The sequence below is a fragment of the Nesoenas mayeri genome (assembly GCF_963082525.1).
Source record: "Nesoenas mayeri genome assembly, chromosome: 7".
NCBI classification, from domain to species: Eukaryota; Metazoa; Chordata; class Aves; order Columbiformes; family Columbidae; genus Nesoenas; species Nesoenas mayeri.
Genome location: NC_137551.1, coordinates 10,870,604 through 10,893,750, shown reverse-complemented (window position 1 = coordinate 10,893,750; position 23,147 = coordinate 10,870,604). Strand labels below are relative to the sequence as shown.

Genomic DNA, 23,147 nt, shown 5'->3' with positions numbered 1-23,147 from the left:
GAACAGCAGTATAACGAAAAGAAGGATCCACTGGTTTTGTTTGAGGAATTTCACAGTAGTGTTTGGTGACTCTTCTAATAACTTTCTCCAAGATAACTTTTATAAAATCACCAAAACAACTCTTGGGCAAGATAAATTCTTAATTTAATCTTCCCTTCTCAAAAGGTTTACAACATCTGCAGCAAAATGACATTATTTCTGTCTCAACTAATAAATGTCAAATTTCAAATTTGGCAAAGTAAAATTAAATCAAATTTTTCTCTCCAAGTGCATTCTTCTCTGTTAGTCTGGACATGTTTGCAGCAGTTACAGGGATGATGTTACCTACTGAGCTCTGAATTTGGAAAGTATGGTGTTTAAAAACCATGCGGAAGACAGAACTGTCCAAAACAGTAGAACATCAACTAATTCCCCATATATTTTGATCTTGAGTGTTTCTTACCTATACTACATGCTAGAGATGAAACTGCCACTCACAGAAGGGGTAAAGTTGCAGCAATGGAGATTTTACCTCCTCTCTCCATTTATCTCATTAAATGCATTGGCAATACAAATGTCCTACCCAGCACTTGAGCCTAAAGATATATATATATACCATCTTTCAGGTATCCTTGCTCCTCAGTGCCTCCAAAGATACAGATGATGAGTTGCCAGGTACAGTCAATGTATGCCGTTTATTCTAATATGAACATTTATTTCATGGAAGATGACAAGCTTTGACAACAGAAACCAAGTCATCCATTTCCTCTGCTGCTTGTGGTTTTTCATTAAATTGACTTATCCTCTTTATTTTTTGTTCTCATGTCTTTTGCATAATGTGACAAGAATGCAGTATGATGCAAGCTTTCAAATGCCCTAGTGTCCTCTTTCCAAATCAGGGTATTTTCAGTTGTAGTTAGGCTCTGGATACACTGAGGCACAGTCTAAAAGTTTTCCCCAAGAATCTACAAAACCAAATGTCTCTTCTGAGAAGCTCTGGTAGCCTCTTGCAGCCCAGATGAAAACAAACTGCTCAGAACAGGTTAGACCAGATCACCAGAGGATAGCTGAATGCTTTGGTTCTGCTAATCAGAAATTAGCAACATACACTAATACATTGCATTGTGGCAGCTTTTCTGCCAGTGCATTCATTCAATGTTTGCTTATTCGAGGTGGGCAAAAGCTATTTCCTGTAGTAGGTATTTACTTCACTGTGGTAGATAAAAATGGCATTAACTTTGGCTGAGAAGAAATGCATCACATACCTTCTGGTGGGGAATTACAGCCCTGGGAGAGTCAATTCTAGGCGCTGTGGTTGAAACAGGCACTGGACGTTTCGATCTGAGGGACAAAAAAAAAGGTAAAAAGATGAGCAATCTCGACTCCTATTTTTCAGCTCTAATTTCGAGCAAAAATGTTGCTTCACCAGGAGTAAGAGACAAGCATAGCCTAGACTTTTTCTACATTCTCATATACAAAGGTCTTAAATGTGAGAACATGTTTGATATAGTTTCTTTGAATGATGAAAAGCCACCATTTATGGAAGCACCATCTGACTTGGGAGTTCATCTGCTTTCCAGTACCTTGTGACAAGCTGCATTTTCATAGGTGCAAAAGAGCCACAGCTACATAAAATCAGGTTTGGGCAGCACTGTGGAAAACGGGACTCAGGAGCGTCTTAAAATGCAGACATTAAACTTCAGTCCTGAGGCCTCTTGATCAACTCCTCAAAAGATCATTATTTAGTAGTTTAAACCATATAGCAGCTGCCATAATTTAAACCTCTCTGCAGGAAGAAACATGGGTTTCATTTCAGACAATTTAGTTTCAAAAGGAGCAGACAACTACTGAATTAACCACACTCCACTCCAAATGCCCACCTTTCACCTGTATTTGACAAATATATGCACATGATCATTTCAAATAAATAAATAAATCCTACTAAAGTGCTTTCAAAACACACAGTTTGCCCTTTCATTGGAACATAACAAATAAAGCACAGTGATAAATGCTAACTGAAGCACTCAAGGATGCTCAGGTAAGCGAAGATGTATTTGTGGAGGTGTTGCAGGAATCTGCACAGCACTGAACACTCCCCTAAAATCTTTCCAGTACACATGGGATCACCAGAGCAGATGAAATGAAAAATGTAAAAATAGTCAAAATAATTCTGCATTACACATTATACATAAATAATATACATCTACATTATACATTACACAAGAAATATCCTATTGCCAGCCCACAGATCAGAATTATGCCTGGAATTCTCATATTTGAAAAGCAAATTTCAAAAAATTCGAACAGGTAAAAAAAATGAAATAACACTACTTAAAAGCACATAAACAGAGCAGAAGTGACTCAAACGTTCGGAATTGTTTGCATTAGACTGCTGATGAATAAGGGAAGACATTACAGAAGCTTAGAAAATAACAAATGGTAGAAAAAAGGGAACTAAAGCTTCATTCCTGGACATGAGGTGAAATTAAAAAGACACCATATGTAAAATTGATAAGGACAAACATTTTTTCCTAGAGTACTTGGTTAACCCAAGGTGAAACTCATTGTTACAAGACATCATCAAGACTACGAGAACAGCAGGATATTAGAAAGGATTGGATATTTATACTTACAAAAAAACCCCCATCGGCTGCTTTAGACTGGTACAAATAAGTAGCCATAGAGATTCTTGTTTTTCATGCCACAACTTAAAAGACTGGCAGAAGAAGACCTTCTGCATTAGGTTCATTGTTTCCTTACTGAGGGCTGTGTTGCACTTCCCTCTGAAATACCTACCAGTGGCAGCTATCAGAGACAGAACGCTGAGCCAGACAGAAACTGGGCTCATCCATGGTGACAATCCCAGCATTAATTCCTCGCTTCATATTGAGCTGTCTATTTAGCTTTAGCTGCCATGAAGAAAAATATTTCCATAGCCAGGAGTAAAAAAACAATAAACCAGGTAAAAGGAGTAATCCTTACAGGAACTGGAAGATTTCCATTGAGAAAATATGGAAATTATGCTACTTTGAGAGCTGAAAACAAAGACAATGTAATATATGTCTACCTCACAATGAGATACTAAGAAAATGAACGCTGTTTGAGAAGACAATGAATATATCACAATATACTCCGTTAGACATAATTATCTGAGAAATATACACTTTCGAGTTCTAAGAACAAGAGCTAATCACTTACTGCCTAGAACAAACTTTCCCCAGGTGAATTACTAACTGATCTTGCCTCAGGCGTGAGTGCTGTATCCTTCCTCCAACCATTTTAGCTTAAAAAGAGAAACAACAAGCCATATTCATCAGACATGCACATGTATCATGAAAGACAGCAAAAAAAGGAGTAAGAATAATAATAACAAAAAAATCAACAGCAGGATAGAACACAGTCAGAGTTACTGAAAATTGACTGCGAAAATGTATGAACAGATAAAGATTATGGGGGAGATTTTGATCCTCCTTCTCACAGACTCACAGAATGTCAGGGATTGGAAGGGACCTCAAAGATCATCCAGTCCAATCCCCCTGCCGGAGCAGGAACACCCAGATGAGGCTACACTGTTGGTGTCCTGGATGTGTACAGTTGTTCCTGTGAAGTTACATGGGGGCACGTGGACATACTCCAGACCAGAGCTGGGCAGAGCAGATGCAGTGTCCTCCCCTGCTCTGTCCACCCATCAGGAATGTTAGTGCCCAAGTTGCTCAGCCCTGTAAACACTGTTTGTCACACACAAAGGTACAGCGAACAACACACACTGCGTGTTTGACATGTAACTGGAAAATACTTGTATTGCACAAAGGAATTTATTTATCAGACAACTCCATCACTTCTGTTGTTTATAGTAAGTCTGTGTTTCTCCCCTCATTACCTGACCACAGAAGATGACGTTAAAAAGCCGTATTCCTTCCACCTTACTGATAAGCTATATTGGTCATTCACAGCAGTATCCAACCAAGATTTTTATTTCACACTGACTCTGAGCTGTCAACACATTACTTTAAAACAATGAGTTTCCTACATAACCCTGCCCTGGATGTTTATAGCTTTGATACTTAGAATGATGAAGCTTGCTGGATTTAGCAGAAGCTTGCACCAGAGAAAAGGGCAGAAGAGGTGAAGTCAATTTGTAGAATGAAAGTGAATGCACTTAGACAATAAAGTGATTATTTACATAAGAGCCATTACTCCTCAGGAAAAAAAAAAATCTGCAAGTTCAGGACATCTGTTTTCCACCCTTTTTTAGTAGATGAATCAAATCCTGCCACAACACAAGTTTGCTGTTCAAGTGATCATGGTGCTGTTGCAAACATGTGTCCCCAGGTTTACCTTTTAATCCATTGATTGCAGAATTATTTTATTCCAAACACTCAGGGACTGTACTTGCTTAGTAGGGCTAGGGGAGGATCAAAGTCCACATTTCACAAATGACTCTGATAATTTTAGATTCAATATTGAAATGTTCCATCAAGACCGTCTTTTCTGAAGCAATTCATTTGATTTTGACTTTTAGACATTTTGTTCTGTATTTACAAAGTTAAAAAAGGAAAAAAAAGCCTCATTTCAAAATGAAAACTCAAACTAGTTTTATGATGACTAAATGCATCATTCTGATATTTTTAACATTCTGTTCCTTTCCACAGATACACCTCCCTTCTCCCTCAGTACCGGTTCTCTTTCTTAATGAAGTTCAAAACCAAAATGGATGCAGTCCTGCAAAGCTGTTTAATTTTGATATAGTACTGCTGATATGTCTGTCAAAATTTCTACTTGTTCTCACCTACCTAAATATACACTTAATTGAGGAGCACTTTACTTCAATCCTGGTATCTTTGCACTCAGAACACAGGTTCATTACAAGTCAACTGTGTTAAGAGGAGCTGCCTGTGTAAGGAAGGGCTGCAAAGGGTCCTCAGGTGACCACAACACTGTGCTTGCAGAAAGGTGATGGAATCTAACAGATAAATGCTCTTTTTCATCTTCATGTGGATTTTTAAAATTTCATACCTTCACCAGTCTCTCTGTTCTCTTTTCTAATTCTCAGGACAGCTAAAAACAACATATATTTTCTTTTAAGCTTTCAGTTTAATTTTTTGGAGTATGTTAATTTTTGAACCACTAGGAAATGAAAAAGGACCAAGTGCATAGAAAGGTAATAAAACAGATCAGATTAGGGTTAGAAATGCTTAGAAAACATTTTACATATTTTACTTAGCACCTGATTGAAGTGGGGTAATTCTGGAGTCATGTGGGCGAGCACATCGGAGGATGCAAAACAATAGAGTATGTAGAACTGTGCTTCTGATATCTGTTTTAATATAATAATATTCCTGACAATTTAGTGGGGTGGGGAGAAGAGACATAAAAGGGACAGACTACATACTATTTGCGGTTATCAATTTAAGGTGTCTATTTAGTAAGTGCTAAGACCAGTAAAGTGTCAGTTAAATCTTCAGCTAAATAGTGAACTAAGTAGCCAAATAGAAGCTGCTTCTTGTTTCTGAGGCTTGCACAGAAAATCTTGAGGCTTGCACAGAAAATCTTCAGGCTTGTGACACCACAGTTGAACTCTCTAAGCCCCACCTGGGACATCAGCAAACAGTCTTAGTGACTCCCATGAGAATCACAAAGACAAAACCCTGAACATTGCACAGTACTTTAAACGCTAGGATGAGACCTACTTTCCCTTTCTCAGGATATCAACTGTGCCTGCAAAAGTATTTCCATCAGCAGTTTTACTCTCTATATATCAACAGCGAATGCAAATATTAGCATTTGGCTGGATGACTGATTTGTTAATTATTTCCCTGCACTGTGCTGCACTCAGATTGCAAGACAGGCAATTATACTTTCCAGAGCTAATGTTCATACTCACAGCAATACAAGGACAAAAACTTCTTACGCACAAATGGCACCAACCTAAAGGGAAGCTGTTATCCAAAAAAATTGAAATTGTTTGGAAGTATGTAATAACCTTTTTCCCTTAAGAGGGATGAGTCAGGGGCAGCCACAAACCTCATGAGATAGAAATGGAAAGAAAAAGGGAAGAAGCCCTGGAGAATTTTGTGGAGGAAAGGATGGAAGGAGGAAAGTATGCATAAAGCTGAGATTTTTGAAATAATAAACTGGCTCTATGCAGAATTAGGATTGCGTAGCTATAGAGAATGGTGTTAGAGAATCAAAAGTGAGAGGCTGAAATACCATCAAAATTATCAGAGGGACCAAAGCTTAACAGTATATAACCTTCAGCTACCATGTCTCACTTGAAATCTCCAAGTTCAGCATAGTGATTTATTATTAATGATTTTATTACCATATTGTTCAATTATAATAACTGAAAGATGTTAAAAAATCTAAGGTAAACAAACAAATAATGAAATAATTTATTAGTTTATGAAGAGTAGAAAAAAAATGGCTTATGGAAAGAATAGTCTAGAGCAAAGAATTAGCTGTTATTAACAAAAAGCAGAAGAGGAACTGAATAAAGATTCAGTGCTTATATGTGGCCTACCATACCCTGGTCTTGAGAGGTGACTCAGCTCTTCCCCATAAACATAATCAATAATAATTTGAAAGAATCAAGTATCAAAAATATTTATATAAGTTACTTGGCTGTAAAACACCTGAACCCTAGTGATTTCCCTGGTTTAATTTTCCCCTGCCATGCAGATAGTGCACCCGAGACATATTACTCCCATTCAAGTATCATCAGGCTCCACTGCAGTCCTGCATCTCTTGGCTTCTGAACGGCTTCCTTGAGGGCCAAAGTCATTCAGGGACAGATTTCAGCACAGCACTGGGGGATGCTGTAAAGCAGCACCCTAATGAGCCAGTTCCAGAATCAGGGAATTGTAGCCAAGCTTCAAAGACATGATGATTCACAGAAGAATAATAACAAGCTTTGTAACTGCCTTCTGTTCATGAAGAGGAGTTCAAGTGTTGTCCATTTCCAGACAGATTTCTAATGCTATGCAGAATTTGTCTTTTTTTTCCCCTTGTCACTCCACATTTTCTGAAAGCAAAACTCTAACTCAGGATACATTGAGCATCCTAACCACAAATTATGTTTTTAGTTTCCTGAAGCTGTTAATGAATCATATTTACTTAGCTGATATTCCTGTAATTCCTCTTACTTGGGATGTGGACCTGTAGTGTCCTGTATGGCTTTTAGAGCATTTCTAATTGACATGCATGGGAAAGGAAAATTAGTGAACATGGATAATTAGATCATAACTACAGCCTGCCCCATTCAGACCTTTGCTTTTTCTGTTTCCAAGCTAAAACACTTCAATGAACTTTCCATTAATGCCTGTGTCTGAGACACTTGGACAGGAAATATAACTCTAGGTCTTAAGACTCGTAAGTCAAGAAAGTCAGCCAAAAGAATTTGTTTTCTTTTGAGGTACTCAAGTATTGTTTGACACTGTCATTACAGCAATGCAGAAGCACAACAGGGCCAGCCTGGACCCAGTGCCCCATATTGCTGTGCAGCACCAGACACCAGCCTGGTAGAGCACAGACACCAAGAGGTGGGCAACTCCTAAAGATGCCAGAAAGCCAGGCAGAACAGACCTGGGCCTGTTGCTGCTCTCCCCATAAGAAACAATGGGGCCACAAATGATTAGAATTTTGTGAAAAAAGAATGAGCTCTGACAGCATTAATAGTGGCTGGTGGGCAAGAAACAGCACAGTAAAAAGGATCCAAGGAAACTACAAGCTTTGCCTGCACAAATAACACATTACAAGATTGATCTATTAAACCTTAGTGTTTTACTTGATTGAACAATTCCTCATTCCACTTCTTAAAAATACTATATCGTCCATTCCAATTAGATTCAAGAGTGTAATTTACATTTTGACATGACCATACTTAAGCTAATCAATATTAATCAATAAGAAAAGGTCACAGCCCTATTACATTCCTATCTACTGTAACATTTTGGGTAATGTATTGACTTCCTCATTGCAGAATGCAACCAGTAACTCTCTGTCTGAAAGATTACAACTGTCATATGTATTTAGTAAGCTGTGTCAGGCCATTGACTCTGGTGAGATGTGCCCATGATATCCATCTTGACCTTTCCATGGTGAGTGCAATATAATATGTGAAAGGATTAACATGGAGATTGTCTTTAGCTCATCCAGAGAATATTTCTCTGACAAATAAAATGGTGATTTTTAACCTCCCCTCTAAGCTGATATTTGGGGGAAAAAAAAAAAAAAAAAAGTGATGTGCACTCTGAGAACAGTTCTAATCCCTAAGTAGAATCTTCTTGTAATGAAAAGTTCATTGCACTTTAAAGCTTTGGCATACATCCACACTTTCCGTGCTCTTTTCTAAAACTAACAAGGACACTTTATGCAGTGAGTGTAAATAGCAGTTCACTGAATTAAACTGCTCATGTAAGGAATATATTTATACTTAATTGCAGTGACTGTCATTGATACTTTATTTCATTTTCCATGGAAAAAAGCTGCTCATTAACTTTAAGAGTATTAAATGTTGCTGCTCAAAGACAGCAACTCATGGGTCTGTCCAAATGCTAACCTGACATCTATTAACAAATCCTACCGTCCTCTCATACCTGCATGCAGAGACAACCAGGCATGCAATGGGACTCACTTCTGTTTCACAAGGAGCAAGGCAGGATCACCTCTCAGCTCACAGTAACACACGATAACTTCCTTAATCCACTGGGAGGATATGTCCTTTTTAATGTTTGAGCACACAGCATCATCAGAAGTTTGTGGAGGAAGCCTTGTCTCCTGGAGGCAGATGGCTCTCAAAAGTTCTAGAGTCACACATCTCAGCAAAATAATCTAACTAGTATCACACGTCACATCCACCATTAGTAGGAAAAGGAGTGGAACGCTAATCTGCTTAAAATTTGAATGTATACACATTGTGATTCAGTAAAGCATGTAAGCAGCTGTTTGCCTGCTCCACTTTTCTTGTCTTTCCAAATGCAGATTTTGTAACACCTCTCCTGAGTACATGCAGCTATCTACAGACTGAGGTGCCCACTGAGTGAATTGTGGAGGGCTCCAACACACACTGTCCACATGGTCACACATCTCAGCCCTTGGTCCAGTCTAGAGCATAATTATTCCAGGGAACATCACATGGGATATCTAACATTGCGCCAGCTTTGAATTTATTCCTCTCTGCTATTTAACCAGTATTTTCTTAATGTAACCTTTAAATCCTGCTGAGAATCATATTGGCCTATTTAAATATAATTTCTGTAGAACTCAAGGGAAGGGATTGAAGGGCAGAGCTTCATTGTTAAATTTTTTCTTTCTATGCTCTTATTTAACTGTTTTAAGTGTCATCTAATTTCAGACTGTATTTCTATGACAACATATTTGTACTTGAAAATATGATAAGAGTCCATAATTTCTAGTGAAATGTTATCAAATGCAAATGGCACATCTTTGTCAACACTTAAGGCTGAGTTGTTAAATACTATGTTCTGATGGGAAGCAAGCATCCATATCCACAATCCAGCCTGACATGGCCACAAACATCTCACTTCTGCATTCAGTAATTCAAAGATCCTTACTGGACTCTTGATGTGGTCCTTGTTCCCTGAACTCTTCAGTGCTGCTATGCTAGCTAGGTGGTCCCAGGTGGTACTCCTGACTACAACAGAGTTGCAGCAACCTCATCCAAGGAGTAGTCATTCGATACTGTGCCTTCCGCTTCTATAGTTCATATGGGCTCGGATTCTACCACTAACATGTAAGCAGTCCCTGAATTAAACCATCATTAGCCTGATGAATGTAAAGGAATCATTCAAAGAAGGGGAAAAAAAATTCAAATCCATATTTTAATTTTCTGTTTGTTTTTACTAATCATCTCCGACAATGTTTTTGGGAATTGTTCTACAGAATAGTCTGAGCACCACTATTTCAGACTATGTTTAATCAATATTTTATATGGTTTTAGTTTACTCTTAAACTAGGATAGCTCCCCTCTTCTAACTCTTCTGAACACAGATGCAGTCTGAATCTGGTTCTGATTTCAAGTGTGTCCATCAGCAGACCTAAAACATGCACAGAGTTGGTTACTATTCACAGCTTCAGATAAAAGAAAGCAGTTTACGATAAGCACTGAATTCCCCTTGCTTGAAGTTTGCTGTCACCACATGCTTTATTTATAGTGGGCCTGAAATAAATACTGTCAGATCAGGCATCTTTTGGTGCTGCAGAGAAAAAGGAAAGCTATTAAATATTTACCATGAGTCATAGCTTTGCCTCTAACACTTTCACTAGAGGAAAGGATTATTTAGCTCATGATTTTCCAGCAAAAGTCAGGCAACTGTGACTGTCTGGAAGTGAAGAGTAGCATCACTGGCATGCCTGGGGGGAAGGTTGTGTCAACACTCATCAGCCATGGAAAGTCCGCACCTCCCCTGCTCCTCTCCAGCAGGAGCAGGGCGACGCCAAGGCAGGAGTCTCAGACTGTCACAGGAATGTTTGTGCCAGCAGAATGAGGCGCACTCATGTTACAGCACTTTCCAAAACTAAGCCAGTACATTTGGTGAATCCTTTCCAAGGAGCCTGATCAGATTCCTTAAGTTAAGATCAAATGAATGTTGTGGATGCTCCAGTGAAACACGTCGACAAATAATACTGCACTCTTGTGCATTTCATTTATTGTGAATTTAAGAAAGAAAACCATTTGTATGAAATAAAAATAGATTTTATATGCATTTTGTTTTTCACCTGTGAACTGAACACTGTAGGACAATAAGTTGATAGCCCAGTGTCTGTGGGACAGCCAGACAGTTAAAGATGAACTTTGACTGGCCCAGAACTAAAATGCCTCGGGGCAGCTATGTAGCTCAAGTAACTGATTAGAAACTGATACTGAAAAATGACTAAGAACTACACTGCAGGAGGTCACAAAAAAATTGAAAGCAAAGCAATGCCTTTTTCCACCACAACCCAGGTCATTATAGAGTAAGATCATAGCCTTCTACAGCACTGTCTGGTGGAACTAGCACCAATTCCCCCCCTCAGTACATCTAGAGTAGTGTAGGTTCCTAAGGAACGAGCTGCATCTATAGAAGTATCTAATGGTTTAGAATATCAGCCTTGTTTGCCTGAATACTGCCATGCCTCATGGAGTTCTGCTGGGTAAGAGCACACAGTGAAAAAGAAATTTCTTTCCTTCTCCGTTCATGCTGCTCTCTTTTCTTCAGTAAAGGTGAATTCACTTCCTAGGTGTATTCTTTTGTCTTCTAAACGGAAGGAAGTAGAGCTGGTCTGGATGGTGCCATACCTTGCCATACCACTGGATCACAGGTGTCTTTCTCCAGGAATGGTTCAAATACTTCAACTCCCTGCCACTTGCCTGTCTGCATCCTTTAGCTTCTCAAAGTAGCACAGGGAGAGACGCTGCAGGCTCTGGGGAACAAGGCAGCCAGACACTGAAACTGAGCAGGCAGAGTATGCAGTGTTTCACTCAAGCCAGGTTCTGGCTGCATGATCAAATCTTTGGCATATCTGGCAAGACCTCCATCCTAACTTTGTGGTTTCATGTGAAAACATAGCATGGTGAGGTAATTTTAACAGGGAGTTTAGCAAAGGAAGCTGTCAGAAAAAAAAACCAATAACACATCCACAAATTCCTGAACTCACAATGAGACATCTACATGACTGAAATACGGAGAACTCCACTCAGGCCAGCACTGCACACCAAGGACTCAATGAAGAGCTACGTTACTGTACCTTGAACAGTGCTCATCGATGGGACTTGAAGAAAAACTAAGTTTGTATAGCCAGTGCAGACTCTCACTGCTTAGGCAGGCAAGTAGGAATGGGCATTCTTTATGTTTCCCTTCTGCTTCATTTGATGTCTTGCAGTCTGATGTCCTGCACAAGTTCTGACACCTCAGACATCTTTTCTTGACAGCCAAATAAAAAATAACCAGTTCCCCACCCTGAAAGAGAGAACTCCACAAGGAACTTAAGTGTGATAATAAAAGTGAGTAGTAGAAAACTCTGTCTGAGCTGTCAGGTTATAAACCATGTTCATTAAACTTCATGGCCAGGATCAATAAAAGGAAAGGCCACTGCTCTCAAGAGCCAAGAACCATTAGAAAAATAAAAAAAAGCTTTTTCTTTCAGGGTGTTTATGCCTAGATTTCATGTTCCACTGCTTCTTCGATGGCCTTATAGACTAAACAAGCAAGTTCACTTCTACTTGCAGTGCTGCAACAGCGAAACCAAGCCACAGATTGCCTAGTAAGGCATTCCATGACCTTGAAATGTATTCTATAGAGACATCTGACTACTTCACATAAATGTCCAAGATCATTGTAAGTTTTCTCATCACAACAGATGGTTTCCTAATGCACATATCTGCCTTTTCCATTTGAAAAGATTTGCAATGTTTCCATACTTTTATGCAAATTAGATAATCGAGTAAACTCATCTCTACAATCTGTATGGAAACTTGCTTTGTTTTTCCATAGTCATAGAACACTCCACTCCAGTTTAATTGCTGCAAGCCATGTCTAAAAAAGTAAAAATGATATCTTAGCACAGTCATTTTCCTGGTAACCAAGTCCCAGGAGATTGCCTTTCTCCTCTTTTCTTCTTATTTGGTTGAAAGTTACTGTCACTAGTGACTGCTGCCATATTTTTCATGCTAACTATTCTTCCTCTCACCAATACAATCTCTGTAAAATTCTTTTGGTTGAAAAAGTATATTTTATTATAAATTTTTGGCAGGTGACTAAACTGCCACAACCTTTTTGTACTTAGGTATATTAACCCATTTGTGCCTAGGAAAAATGATTTTTCAAAGTGAGATTAATCTAACTTCCCCAATATTGTGGAGATGCCTTTTGTTCAAGACATTGGGATACTGGATTTTTAACGGGGTTCTGTGCATACATCAGTTGGCTGAGATCACATGCTGACAGGGTTTAGCTTGTAAAAATACTGAATTGTGCAAAGTGAAAGCCAGCTTAATGTCTCTGAGCACTTTTTTTTTTTTTTTAATAGCCCCTAATCACCTAAGAAACAACATTCTTTTAAAAAAAAAAAAAAAAAAAAAAAAAGGTACTTTTCAGTTTCTGTCATTTGTTGAGGCTGAATGGGGCACCAGTGCAAACTAACAGCACAAATCAAAAATCAACTGTGATACTAAGGAGGAGATTCTATGGATTGTGTTACATTTAGAGCTAAAGCATCTGTGAAAGTTCTCACTTGTTAACAAAGAAGCTGCCTGACCCATTTGTGTTTAACAGTATTTCATATCACCTTAAGCCATTTTTCTTCTTTTCAAAATGGATCTTAACTCCTCTATATCTACTAATCCCTGCAAGTATATTTCAGTCTGTGAAACACTTCATTACTGCTTACTTTGACTGTTCATTATCCATGTAAGTTGATTATCTGAATCACATGCTATTGTTTAGGAACCAAGAAACATGGCAAGCCTTAAAAAAAAATAGAAACAACAGAAAGAACAAGAAAGCAATAATGATACTGCTACTAAAATTATATTGACAAAGAATAATGTCTGCCATAATAAATAAAGCTTTAGCAGTCTGAAAATACTGTAAGAAAAACTAAGAATTACTTCAATCATTAAACAATAAATAAAAAACTATAAATAAGCTGACGTCCTGGATGCAATAATTTTTTTCATTTTAAGATACAGCCACTATTGTTACTGGTATTGTAATTCAGAGCTCAGCAGGTACAAAAGCACAGCAGCTGTTCACCTGAAACTGCCCTGACAACCCTCGATCAAAATTACTGTTTTAAGTGACTTGCAACTGTGACACATATTAGGATAATCTGTTTGTTAGTCACAGATTTGGGAAGCTTTCCTCTGTGTGTTTTGACAGGAGAGGTGATGGCTTGTAGTTTTAAATGCCAGGCCACAGTGTCAGTCCTTGAAACAAAGTAAATAAGAAAAACTTCATCTTGATATTAAAAAACCCAGGATCCAATAGAAAAGCAAACAGAAGTTCTGAAATAAATTATTAGAAAGGATTTGCCTTAACTTGCAAATACAAAATAACCAGAACAATAGAAACATTTCTTAAAAAGTTATCATACATACCTCAATAATAACACTAGCATTCATTAGAAAAGATAAATAAAGCCAGAGTGGGCCATCAGATGAGAATTCAACTACGTCCATCAAGAGAGTGCCCCATCATCTTGAACTATTTGCAGGCCTCAACCATTTTCTTCTGGCTTCTGATATAAGGCCCATTTCAGTACATTTAGGATCAGGCTCCTGGTATCTGTTTAATTTGTTTAATTACGGCTGAAAATCTTGAGCAGGCACATTAGAGACACACATGCACATTGTATGAGCTGGCAGAAATTATTCCATGCATCTCCCTACCTCCCTTGTGCATTCACTAAAACAGACCACACCCTTTGAGAAAAATCTCTAAGATTTTTCTTTTGGAAAAACTAAAACATCTGAAGAGCATGATTTAAAGCCCTCTTCCAAGAAATATATAAGTTATACATTTCTAGGAAATAGGCAAGTCCACCTAGTGTTCTAACAGAAGCTAAAACATGTTTCAATTTTGTTAGTATCTTTCTACTTTGTGTAGTTGTTTTATACATTATCTATAATGCTCATGTAAAGATAAACTTGAGATTTACGAAGCCACACAGGAAATTCGGCCATATGTTTTGCTTTAGAGTACCTTGCTCTGTCTTGGAAACCTCAGTTAAAGACGTTTGTCCCTTAGGTGACAGCCTGTTCCTGCTACTGCACATTTCTATATATGAGATTTTCTGGTTTGTTCTCAGAAATCATACTTCCATATTGCAACCTGCTTTCTGTCTTTGCCTAGAACATGTAAAAATTATCTTATCCACAATGCAATAAAAATAGCAGTTACTTTGCTTTATATTATTATGGAGCTTTAAAATAATGTAACTATTGCAGAGAATCTCTGTGCAAGGTTATCTGACTTGAAATCAAGTTTCCTAACAAGGAAGCAACATTAACAAGGAAAAGTTAAGAGACCTATCTGTGAAGAGATTCTTCTTTCTTAATGGCGAGACACCTCTTATCACATCTCCATGAGGAAGTCTGCCCTCCCCATGTCCTACTGACTTCCTTTTCTGCACTCTGGCTACACCTTTCTGATTGTCAGATGCAGAGAGGTCACTTCAAACTCGCAGGTGTCAGATCACTAACACACATTCTCAGCCTGCTGTATTTATTCACTCTGTGAATGACAGGTTCCTCCCACACATTTATAACACTTGTTACAATGGTCACTTCTAGAACAGTTGTTCATAAACTGATAGAACAAAACCATGTGTTGTCCACATGGGAATAAGCAAAAGAAACATCACTGTTTGATTTATTTTTTAACAGAAGCCTGAATGGATATGGAACTATACTTGTATTCAACAGGCTAAATTGAACACAGATACACTCATATAGCATATCCACCATAATGATTTCTATAAGAATCAATGCTGATTTCTAGAAGAATCAGAGTATATTTTGGCTTTTCATGTCATATCTGTGCTGTGAACAGTTCAAGCAAGTCTGACAGGCAAGATAAAACACCTACAGCTGTCACTCACGGGTTTCATAGGATACCCTTAGGAATGCAAAGACTTATATCAACATACTTCTGAAGAGTGAGGCTCAGGTTGTGGCTGGCTGACTTGATCTTGTTCTGGGCCTCTAAGTGGGTCATGCTGTCAGTGTTGACTCCATCAATGGCTACCACAAGGTCCCCTTGGTTCATCTGTGACTGTGCTGCCTTGCTGCCAGGGGTGATCTGTGTGAGAAAAGAAAGGAAAAAAAGCCATATCAGAATAAGTCATTGTGTGCACAAAGCACCTACAGAGAATTTGCCCAGAATTCATAGAATCATTTAGGTTGGAGTCCAACCATAACCGAACTCTAGCACCAAACCATGTCCCTTAGAACCTCATCTATTATATTGAGTAACAGATACAGCAATAAATACAGTAATAGATACAGTTATTGCTGTATCTATTATCGCATGGGTAGAACAACAAAATTTATGGAAATTAAAAAAACTCAAAGTTAACTTACATTTCTGCAAAGGTCCAGGACAATCTCTACTTCTCATTACTTCCATTTTGAGAAGTTAGGCCCAATATAGTGGTTCCCTCTTCCTCAAGGGGATATTGATCATTACTTATATTGGAGTAGCATATAGAGACGTTACTCAGAGTGGAAAACTACTAAATCACTATCTGCTGCATGATTTTATAATATCTTTCCTCCTAAAAGCCATTTATTACCAAAGTTCATTATATCAATTCATTATATCAAGCAAACAGAAAATGAAGGTGAGGGGCCTTGCACACACCCCTTTTCTTTTATAGCAAATGATTCTACTTAACATTATCCACATGCAACTATAGCTCCATTAATTACCAAGACAGATCACTACATACCTGAGATGACTTCCTCAACCTGTTGGACCTGACACTCCAAAGACAGACCAGCACTTTTAGAAACAAGAAGCCACAATGCTACAACTACAAACCCAACAGTGAGACAACAGACATTCTGGTCATTCACTATGACATTTACACTTTGTTAGCTCCAGATGTCTTGTGGACTGCATTGTCTCCAAATTGACAGTATCCTGACCTCAATTTTACACAGCTTGCATCTGGATGATGTTGATACATAACAGCTACTTATGAAACTTAACTCCACCAGGGAACTCCAACTAAAACAGAAGAGCGTTCACATACTGTCAGCCAGGCAAACTTTAGTGAGCACAGCAGAGTAGTCCTCTGCTCTCAGCACTCAGTATTTAAAGGGTATGGACATAAGCTGTTGTTCTTTGCTCTTGCTTTTAGGTATTCACTTCTTTACATTCTTCAGTTCTAAAAAAAGCCCCAAGGATGATCTAAAATGCCACAATAAAGGCTGCAGTCAACAACTCTGTTCCTTGAGCAGAGCAAACAGAAAAGAAAGATGTGTCTGATCATGAACCAAAATTCCCCTGTGAATCCAGCCAGGCTGAAACTCCGAAGTTAAATTCCTAAGGAAACCAAAACCCAACACAAACCCAAACACCTTTCCTCATCAAGCATGAAGTGAAATTCCTTAACCTGTATTCCCTAATATGACCTCAAAACACTTAAAAATATGTACATACTTAAACCAAAAAAGTCCTTCCAAAGCAACTCCCTAAACTCTTGTGCTCTTCCACTGGTAAAGACAAAGAAGAAATAAAGTGGGGAAAAAAATAATTTTTCTATGTTTCTTTCTTTCTTTCTTTCTGCTCCATTAAAGAGGCTCAGTATTGAGTCTGACAGTCTTTTTGACAGCCTAATCTGGCAATAGGAGTTGACAATTTACTAGAACATGAGCTCTAGGATCAGGGTGGTAGAGCACAGCACCCTGAATACTTGAAGACTACTTAAAACCAGCAGTTACTTTGGAACTAGGCACTGTAAATAACATCCTAGAACTGATCTGACTAGATGAGACAGCTTTCTGTCCCTTTACATTAGAGATAAATGCAATAAGAGTTTATGTTTTCTGAGTGAAGGACAGCCACAGACTTAATGCTCTCACACAAACCAGTGTTGAATGATAATGGCAGTGCCACTCCCTGATGTATTTTTCTAGTGTTAAAGAACTGAGGAGTGGGGGAAATATTGTGTGGTCGTTTCAATGATTGAGTTTTATTCTGTAGTCTAATGCACCCTCATAGAAAGAGATTAGTAGAAACAAGAGATTCATATTTCAAGCATAGTTTTCCTAACCTATTAAAGAAACACTGGCTTCTATGCATTTGATTGACTTTGTGTTAAGTACATAGAATACAGAAGCCTATAAAAACATGGATTATTTGCATACCCACACATATAGCATGCCTTGCATAGTTACTGAAAGACCTTTTCCTGTTCAGTCCCCCAAACATGTCAAAAAACGGTGTCTCCAACAAAATAAGAGGCCAAGAAAAGGCAAAATGTGAACAAAAGCCCAACTCAGATAGAATAGCCAGTACAACTTGAATTCATCAAGCAGGATGCTTCAGTCATTCTCAGTTCATTCTTTTTCTAAAAACTGTTTGCCTGTCATGTACACACCAAGGCTTGAGGCTTCTTGATAAAGGTTTTTTAGTAGATTATCTTCACATATCACCTTTCTAAGACAGCACTTTTTACCTTCTCATGAAACATGCAAGTTCTTGCCACAAAACATTAACTGCGTGATGCTGATACTTCCAGTCTCCAGACAGCTGGTTCCAAATGCTGAGAACTCCCTCTTTTGCTCATCAAGAACAAAGACTAGTTTTTTAACATCAACCCAGTTACTGAAAGCGAAATGTCTGCCCTAATTTCGGAATTCTTACTTAATACACACATCTTTCCTTCTGCTCCACAGTGATGCCTCAAACAAAATAAACCCAGAGAATAAGAGCTTTCACAGAAAGGATAAAGAAGCCTGTAGATTTGGGACTATGTTAAGTTAGCTATAACTTCATGATTTCCCTCTCAGTTTCTCTGATTTATGCTTTTTGCAGCCTCAAATTTAAATGTCATATCTTCAAATAAAGAAACAGCAGGTAACTACAACTGTCCTAGAATTAGAGGCAAATTTAGAGGTTGAGGATTGTTACAGTAGTGACCTGATTTCACAGAATCACAGAATGGTTGGGGTTGGAAGGGACATCTGGAGATCATCTAGTCCAACCCACCTGCTAGAACAGGTTCACCTAGAGCAGGATGCACAGGAATGTGTTCAGGTGGGTTTTTAATGTCTCCAGAGACAGAGACTCCACAACCTCTCTGGGCAGCCTGTTCCAGTGCTCTGGCACCCTCAAAGTAAAGAAGTTTCTCCTCATGTTTAGATTAAACTTCCTGTGCTTCAGTCTATGCCCATTGGCCCTCATCCTAACTTACTTTAATAGGATATTTTCTGCCTAACAGTTTTAGAAAATACTACCTAAATGAAAAAAAATATATTAATCAGAAGAATCTATCAAACAAAAAGTCCTAGGTAACTTAGAATTTGTGATTTATATAAGTTTCTAACTACAGCCATTGCAACACACTTTCTGATGCAAAGTGCTACAGGACAACCATACTGGGAAAGATAAGGAAACCACCTCAATCACAGCTCACCAGCCACTGTTCCTTTATTTGAAAAGGAAAGAGATTTGTAGTCATTACTTCAGCTAAGTAATTCAGCTTCATGCTAAGTCATTAATTCAACTAAGTCAATACTTCAGCTAAGTAAGCAAATTCTGTGCTGGATTCCATCATACAGCTCTACCTTTCCAGTTCCCATGTCAGGGGCCAGCACAGCACTGATGTCACTTTAGCTCTAAAATTCAGCTTATCCAAGCTTCATAGATGGCGAGACCCGCAAGTATAAAAGATGGATGCAGTTTATTGTATCTGTAATTCAGAATCACAATAAGTATCAGGAAATAATTACTTCCCTCAGTTTTCCCACTGGCTAAGAGTATGTTATGTAGACTATTTGGTTCTGTAAATCTTTACACAGAAAGCATCGTTTAAGTCTGGATGTATACTCTGCATAAAATATCCAAATTGAAGTACAAAATTATACTTATTTTATTCAGAAGCAAACAGGCTTATCTGTGAGGCTTTCAAGAGAACCCACAGCATGCATATTTTACAGCAGACACTGAGAACAGTCAGTAATTGTTGGGGACAAAATATCAGTGTACAGATGGAGATACATCAGCTGCCAGATCTGAAGTGTCAAGACACATTCAAGACTATCGTGTTCCCATTGTTAAAGATCCAGCAGAAAGGAATGGAGGGCAAAGTGTTTATCTGTTGGTATTTTCCTCACTCTGAAAACTTATCTCTGTTCTACTAATATTTTACCAAGTACTCACAGAGAAGATCTCACTGTATCTTTGTGAAATCTTTGGTGATCATTTTCTATTTAGAAAGGTTTTTTAAAAATATTTTTAAAGTGAAAGGTGAGTGTTAAATAACTCTTGGAACTAGACTGCAAATCCAGTAGTGTCTACACAGTAAGTTCTAGCTTGCTGTCATCTCGGCCTCTCTTCTACTAACTAAAGTAAAACATTGAGTAGAGAAATATAATGCTGTCTATGTCAAATACGCATTTTTCAATTTGATCGCAGATTTTTTTTTCTTAAAACATCTCTGGGCAAGATCTAAACAGAACTATTTCAGAAAACCTTTATAAATAGTCTTAACTCATTACAACATAGTGTTGCAAATGCCTTTATTTAGGGCTACAGTGAGATGTTTGCCAGAGATTTAAAGTATAGCTATTTCTGCCAATTGATTTACAGAATCCAAGACAGAGTACCACTGACAGTAAGATCTAATTTTAATAGTATTTCTTTAGTGCCTCAAGCCCAAGCACAGACTTCATCTCAAAGAGACAAGAATTTTTCACCTCTCTCAGAAAAGCAGAGAAACACTTGCTGCTTCAGAGATGTTCATTTGGAGCCCTCACAAATTTCCTATAAGGCAGACATTTTACTTCAATATCCCCAGCTTAGAGCAAGTGGGTGGGCTAGAAGTATCACATGTTGCTTTCAATGCACTACAGAGAATTCTTACTGCACTCTGTAGTGAGCAGAGCTGTATACTGGGTGAATATATAGTACAACAGTGACAGCTGCGCCCTAAAAAATAAGCCTGCACTGGCTTCAGAGTAAATACTGCTTAGCAGGAGCTCTGGGAAGCAGCGTACAAAGTGCAGCTGCTGCATCGCACATGTTCCCACCAAGCCCCCTCAGCTCCACTCCAAAGGGGGACAGACAGGGATCAGGCAGTATTTGAGTGGCTGAGTGTTAAAATACTAATGAGAATGCTTGTATAAACAGATGGATGGACATAGTTTTCCTACCCCAAGGAACTCCTAATTTACAAGACAGACAAAAATACATAGGGAGACCTACACAACTGAGAAGGTGTTAACATCTTAGCTTGCAGCATTAGCCAGGGCCTCTTTTTCCAGGACTTGAACTATGCCTGACCCCAACCCTCAAATCAACGAGTTATACTTTCCTCTTCTCATTCAAGAACAATGCTTCAGAGAATCAAGCATTAAACAGCACTAGAAATACGCTAAAGCACTGGGAATGAATACCCTCTCCTCTTCAGGATCTCTGGGACAGAAGAAAATTTTAAAATAAAGTGTTCCTTTTCCATAGTCAGAAAGGCTAGAAATCAGAGACAGGACATAAGCTATCAGTTACCAGAGACTATAGGATACTATTACAACAAGAGGAATGGACAGACACTAAGGATCACTAGAAAAAAGAATATTTTTCCTTTCTGGAGAAAACAACATTTAAATAGCCCCTACTAAATTTTTGCAAGTGGGTTTTTGTATAGATGCTTCCAACAAACCTTCCTATGTTTTCTAAGCACTGAGGCTCACAATGCCTGGGAGTGGCAGCAAAACTTCTTCCTTTTACGCGCAGAAGCACGACCTGCTGAAAGGAGAGACATGCTTTGAAATCCCACCACAGAGCAGTTACACCCAAGTGGTGAAGGCCCATTCGAATCCAAGTAGTTCCCTCTGGACTAGAGACATCTGTTCCTTTCTTATTGTGAACAAGTTAATTGGGGAAATTTATATTATTGTTTCCTAAATGAGTCACTTCCCATTGCTCCCCACAATAAATGTGTAACAGCTCCACAGGGAAAATAATGGGTTTTCTTAGAAAACAGAAGACTACTCTAGAGAAGAAAAAATGCAAAGAAGAGTAAAACCCACTTGGATAAGTCAACAGGCAAGAAATTCACCATTTAACTCGACACTTTGCCAGAAGGCATAAAACAGGAACAAAGAAACATCCTACATAACCTACACCATAGAGCAAACCCCACTGTCTCTGACAATGGCTTTTACACCTTTTGGTGTCAGCTAAGAGAACTGAGCAAAAGCAACTAAATATAAAGACAGAGGACTGTAGGAAATTGGAAATTAAAGTCCTTGCACATATCATTAATGAAACCTAAAGAAAATTTACTTTTTGCAGCCATTGTTTTCCTGAAGAAAATGTGTCATTGTTCTCAATTTACTGCCAACCTTTTTTTTTTTTTGTTTTCAATAAGACAACAAAACCTGCCTTAAATGACTGCTCAGGGCATCTGCAGAATGTGCCACTGACACCTTGAAGAGCTTCCATTTATATAAAACAGAGCTGAACTGGCAAGCTGCAGAGACATTCTGAAGTGGTCTCTTCATCTGTAGTTAGGGAGATTACAATACACGTGAGAACACCCAAAATAGCTTTAATCTACCTCTCTTGGGTACCAGGAGCCATGATGCCACAGCAACACAGAGATTTTGTGGGACAGCCAGTCACTTGCATTTCAGGACATGCTGTACTGCAAGAACAGAAGGGCTATTGGCACTTGAGCTATCAAACTTACCTCAGCCTCGGGTATGCCAGGCCACACTGGAGTGATACCACTTCAAATAACACCAGAAGTTTTCCTTCTGCTGAATGCCTTTACAAGGCTACTGCTCATGCACAATATATAGGCTCTTCAAGGAAGAAGACAGTCAGCAAACCCTTCTTGACAAGCTAAATAGACCCAGGTGATGGAAATAAGCCAAATGTAAAAGACTTTCAGCTTAGAAATTAAAGGAAGCAAACAGGCAATGCTTAGGGCAGGGTTGTCAAACTCACTTTCACTGGGGGCCACATCAGCCTCCTGGTTGCCTTCAAAGGGCCAAATGTAATTTTAGGATTGTATAAATGTGGGAGTAAGGCTTAGGGGATTGCCCTAGATAAGGCTTTGGAGGATTTTTTGAGAGTGACTGTGAATGCTCCTGTCCCTTGTTTGAAGGAAAATCATTCCATTTCCTGCTTCAGCTCTATATTATCTGACTGAAAAATTGTCAATTCTTTGTTAAAAAAAAAAAAAAAAAGGAAATGTTTTGGATTTTGCCACTTAGCCTGCTAGAAGCATGACTAGTCTATATATACCAGCTATACAGATGATAGTTAAAACGTGGATGTAGCATTTTAATAGGGTGGGTTGGCATAGGTACAAGACTATGCATCTCTCTGAATCTTGTACGGTTTGACTAACAATAATCTCCCTTCTCCCAATCTTCATCTAAAACCAGCTGATAGATCTATTCAGCTTATTCTGAGCATCCTCTGCCAAGATAGCAT

General features: G+C 38.5%; 1 protein-coding gene across 1 annotated transcript in view; it reads right to left on the bottom strand.

Annotated features, from left to right (window-relative positions):
- The window catches only part of LDB3 (LIM domain binding 3), a gene marked incomplete at both ends in the record, with an annotated part of 75,502 nt that overhangs the window by 26,557 nt on the left and 25,798 nt on the right, over positions 1-23,147 (bottom strand). The window contains 2 exons of the mRNA XM_080348151.1: positions 1,245-1,320; positions 15,625-15,776. Of these exons, the coding sequence (XP_080204277.1) occupies positions 1,245-1,320; positions 15,625-15,776 (228 nt within the window). The remainder of the gene's footprint in view (positions 1-1,244; positions 1,321-15,624; positions 15,777-23,147) is intronic.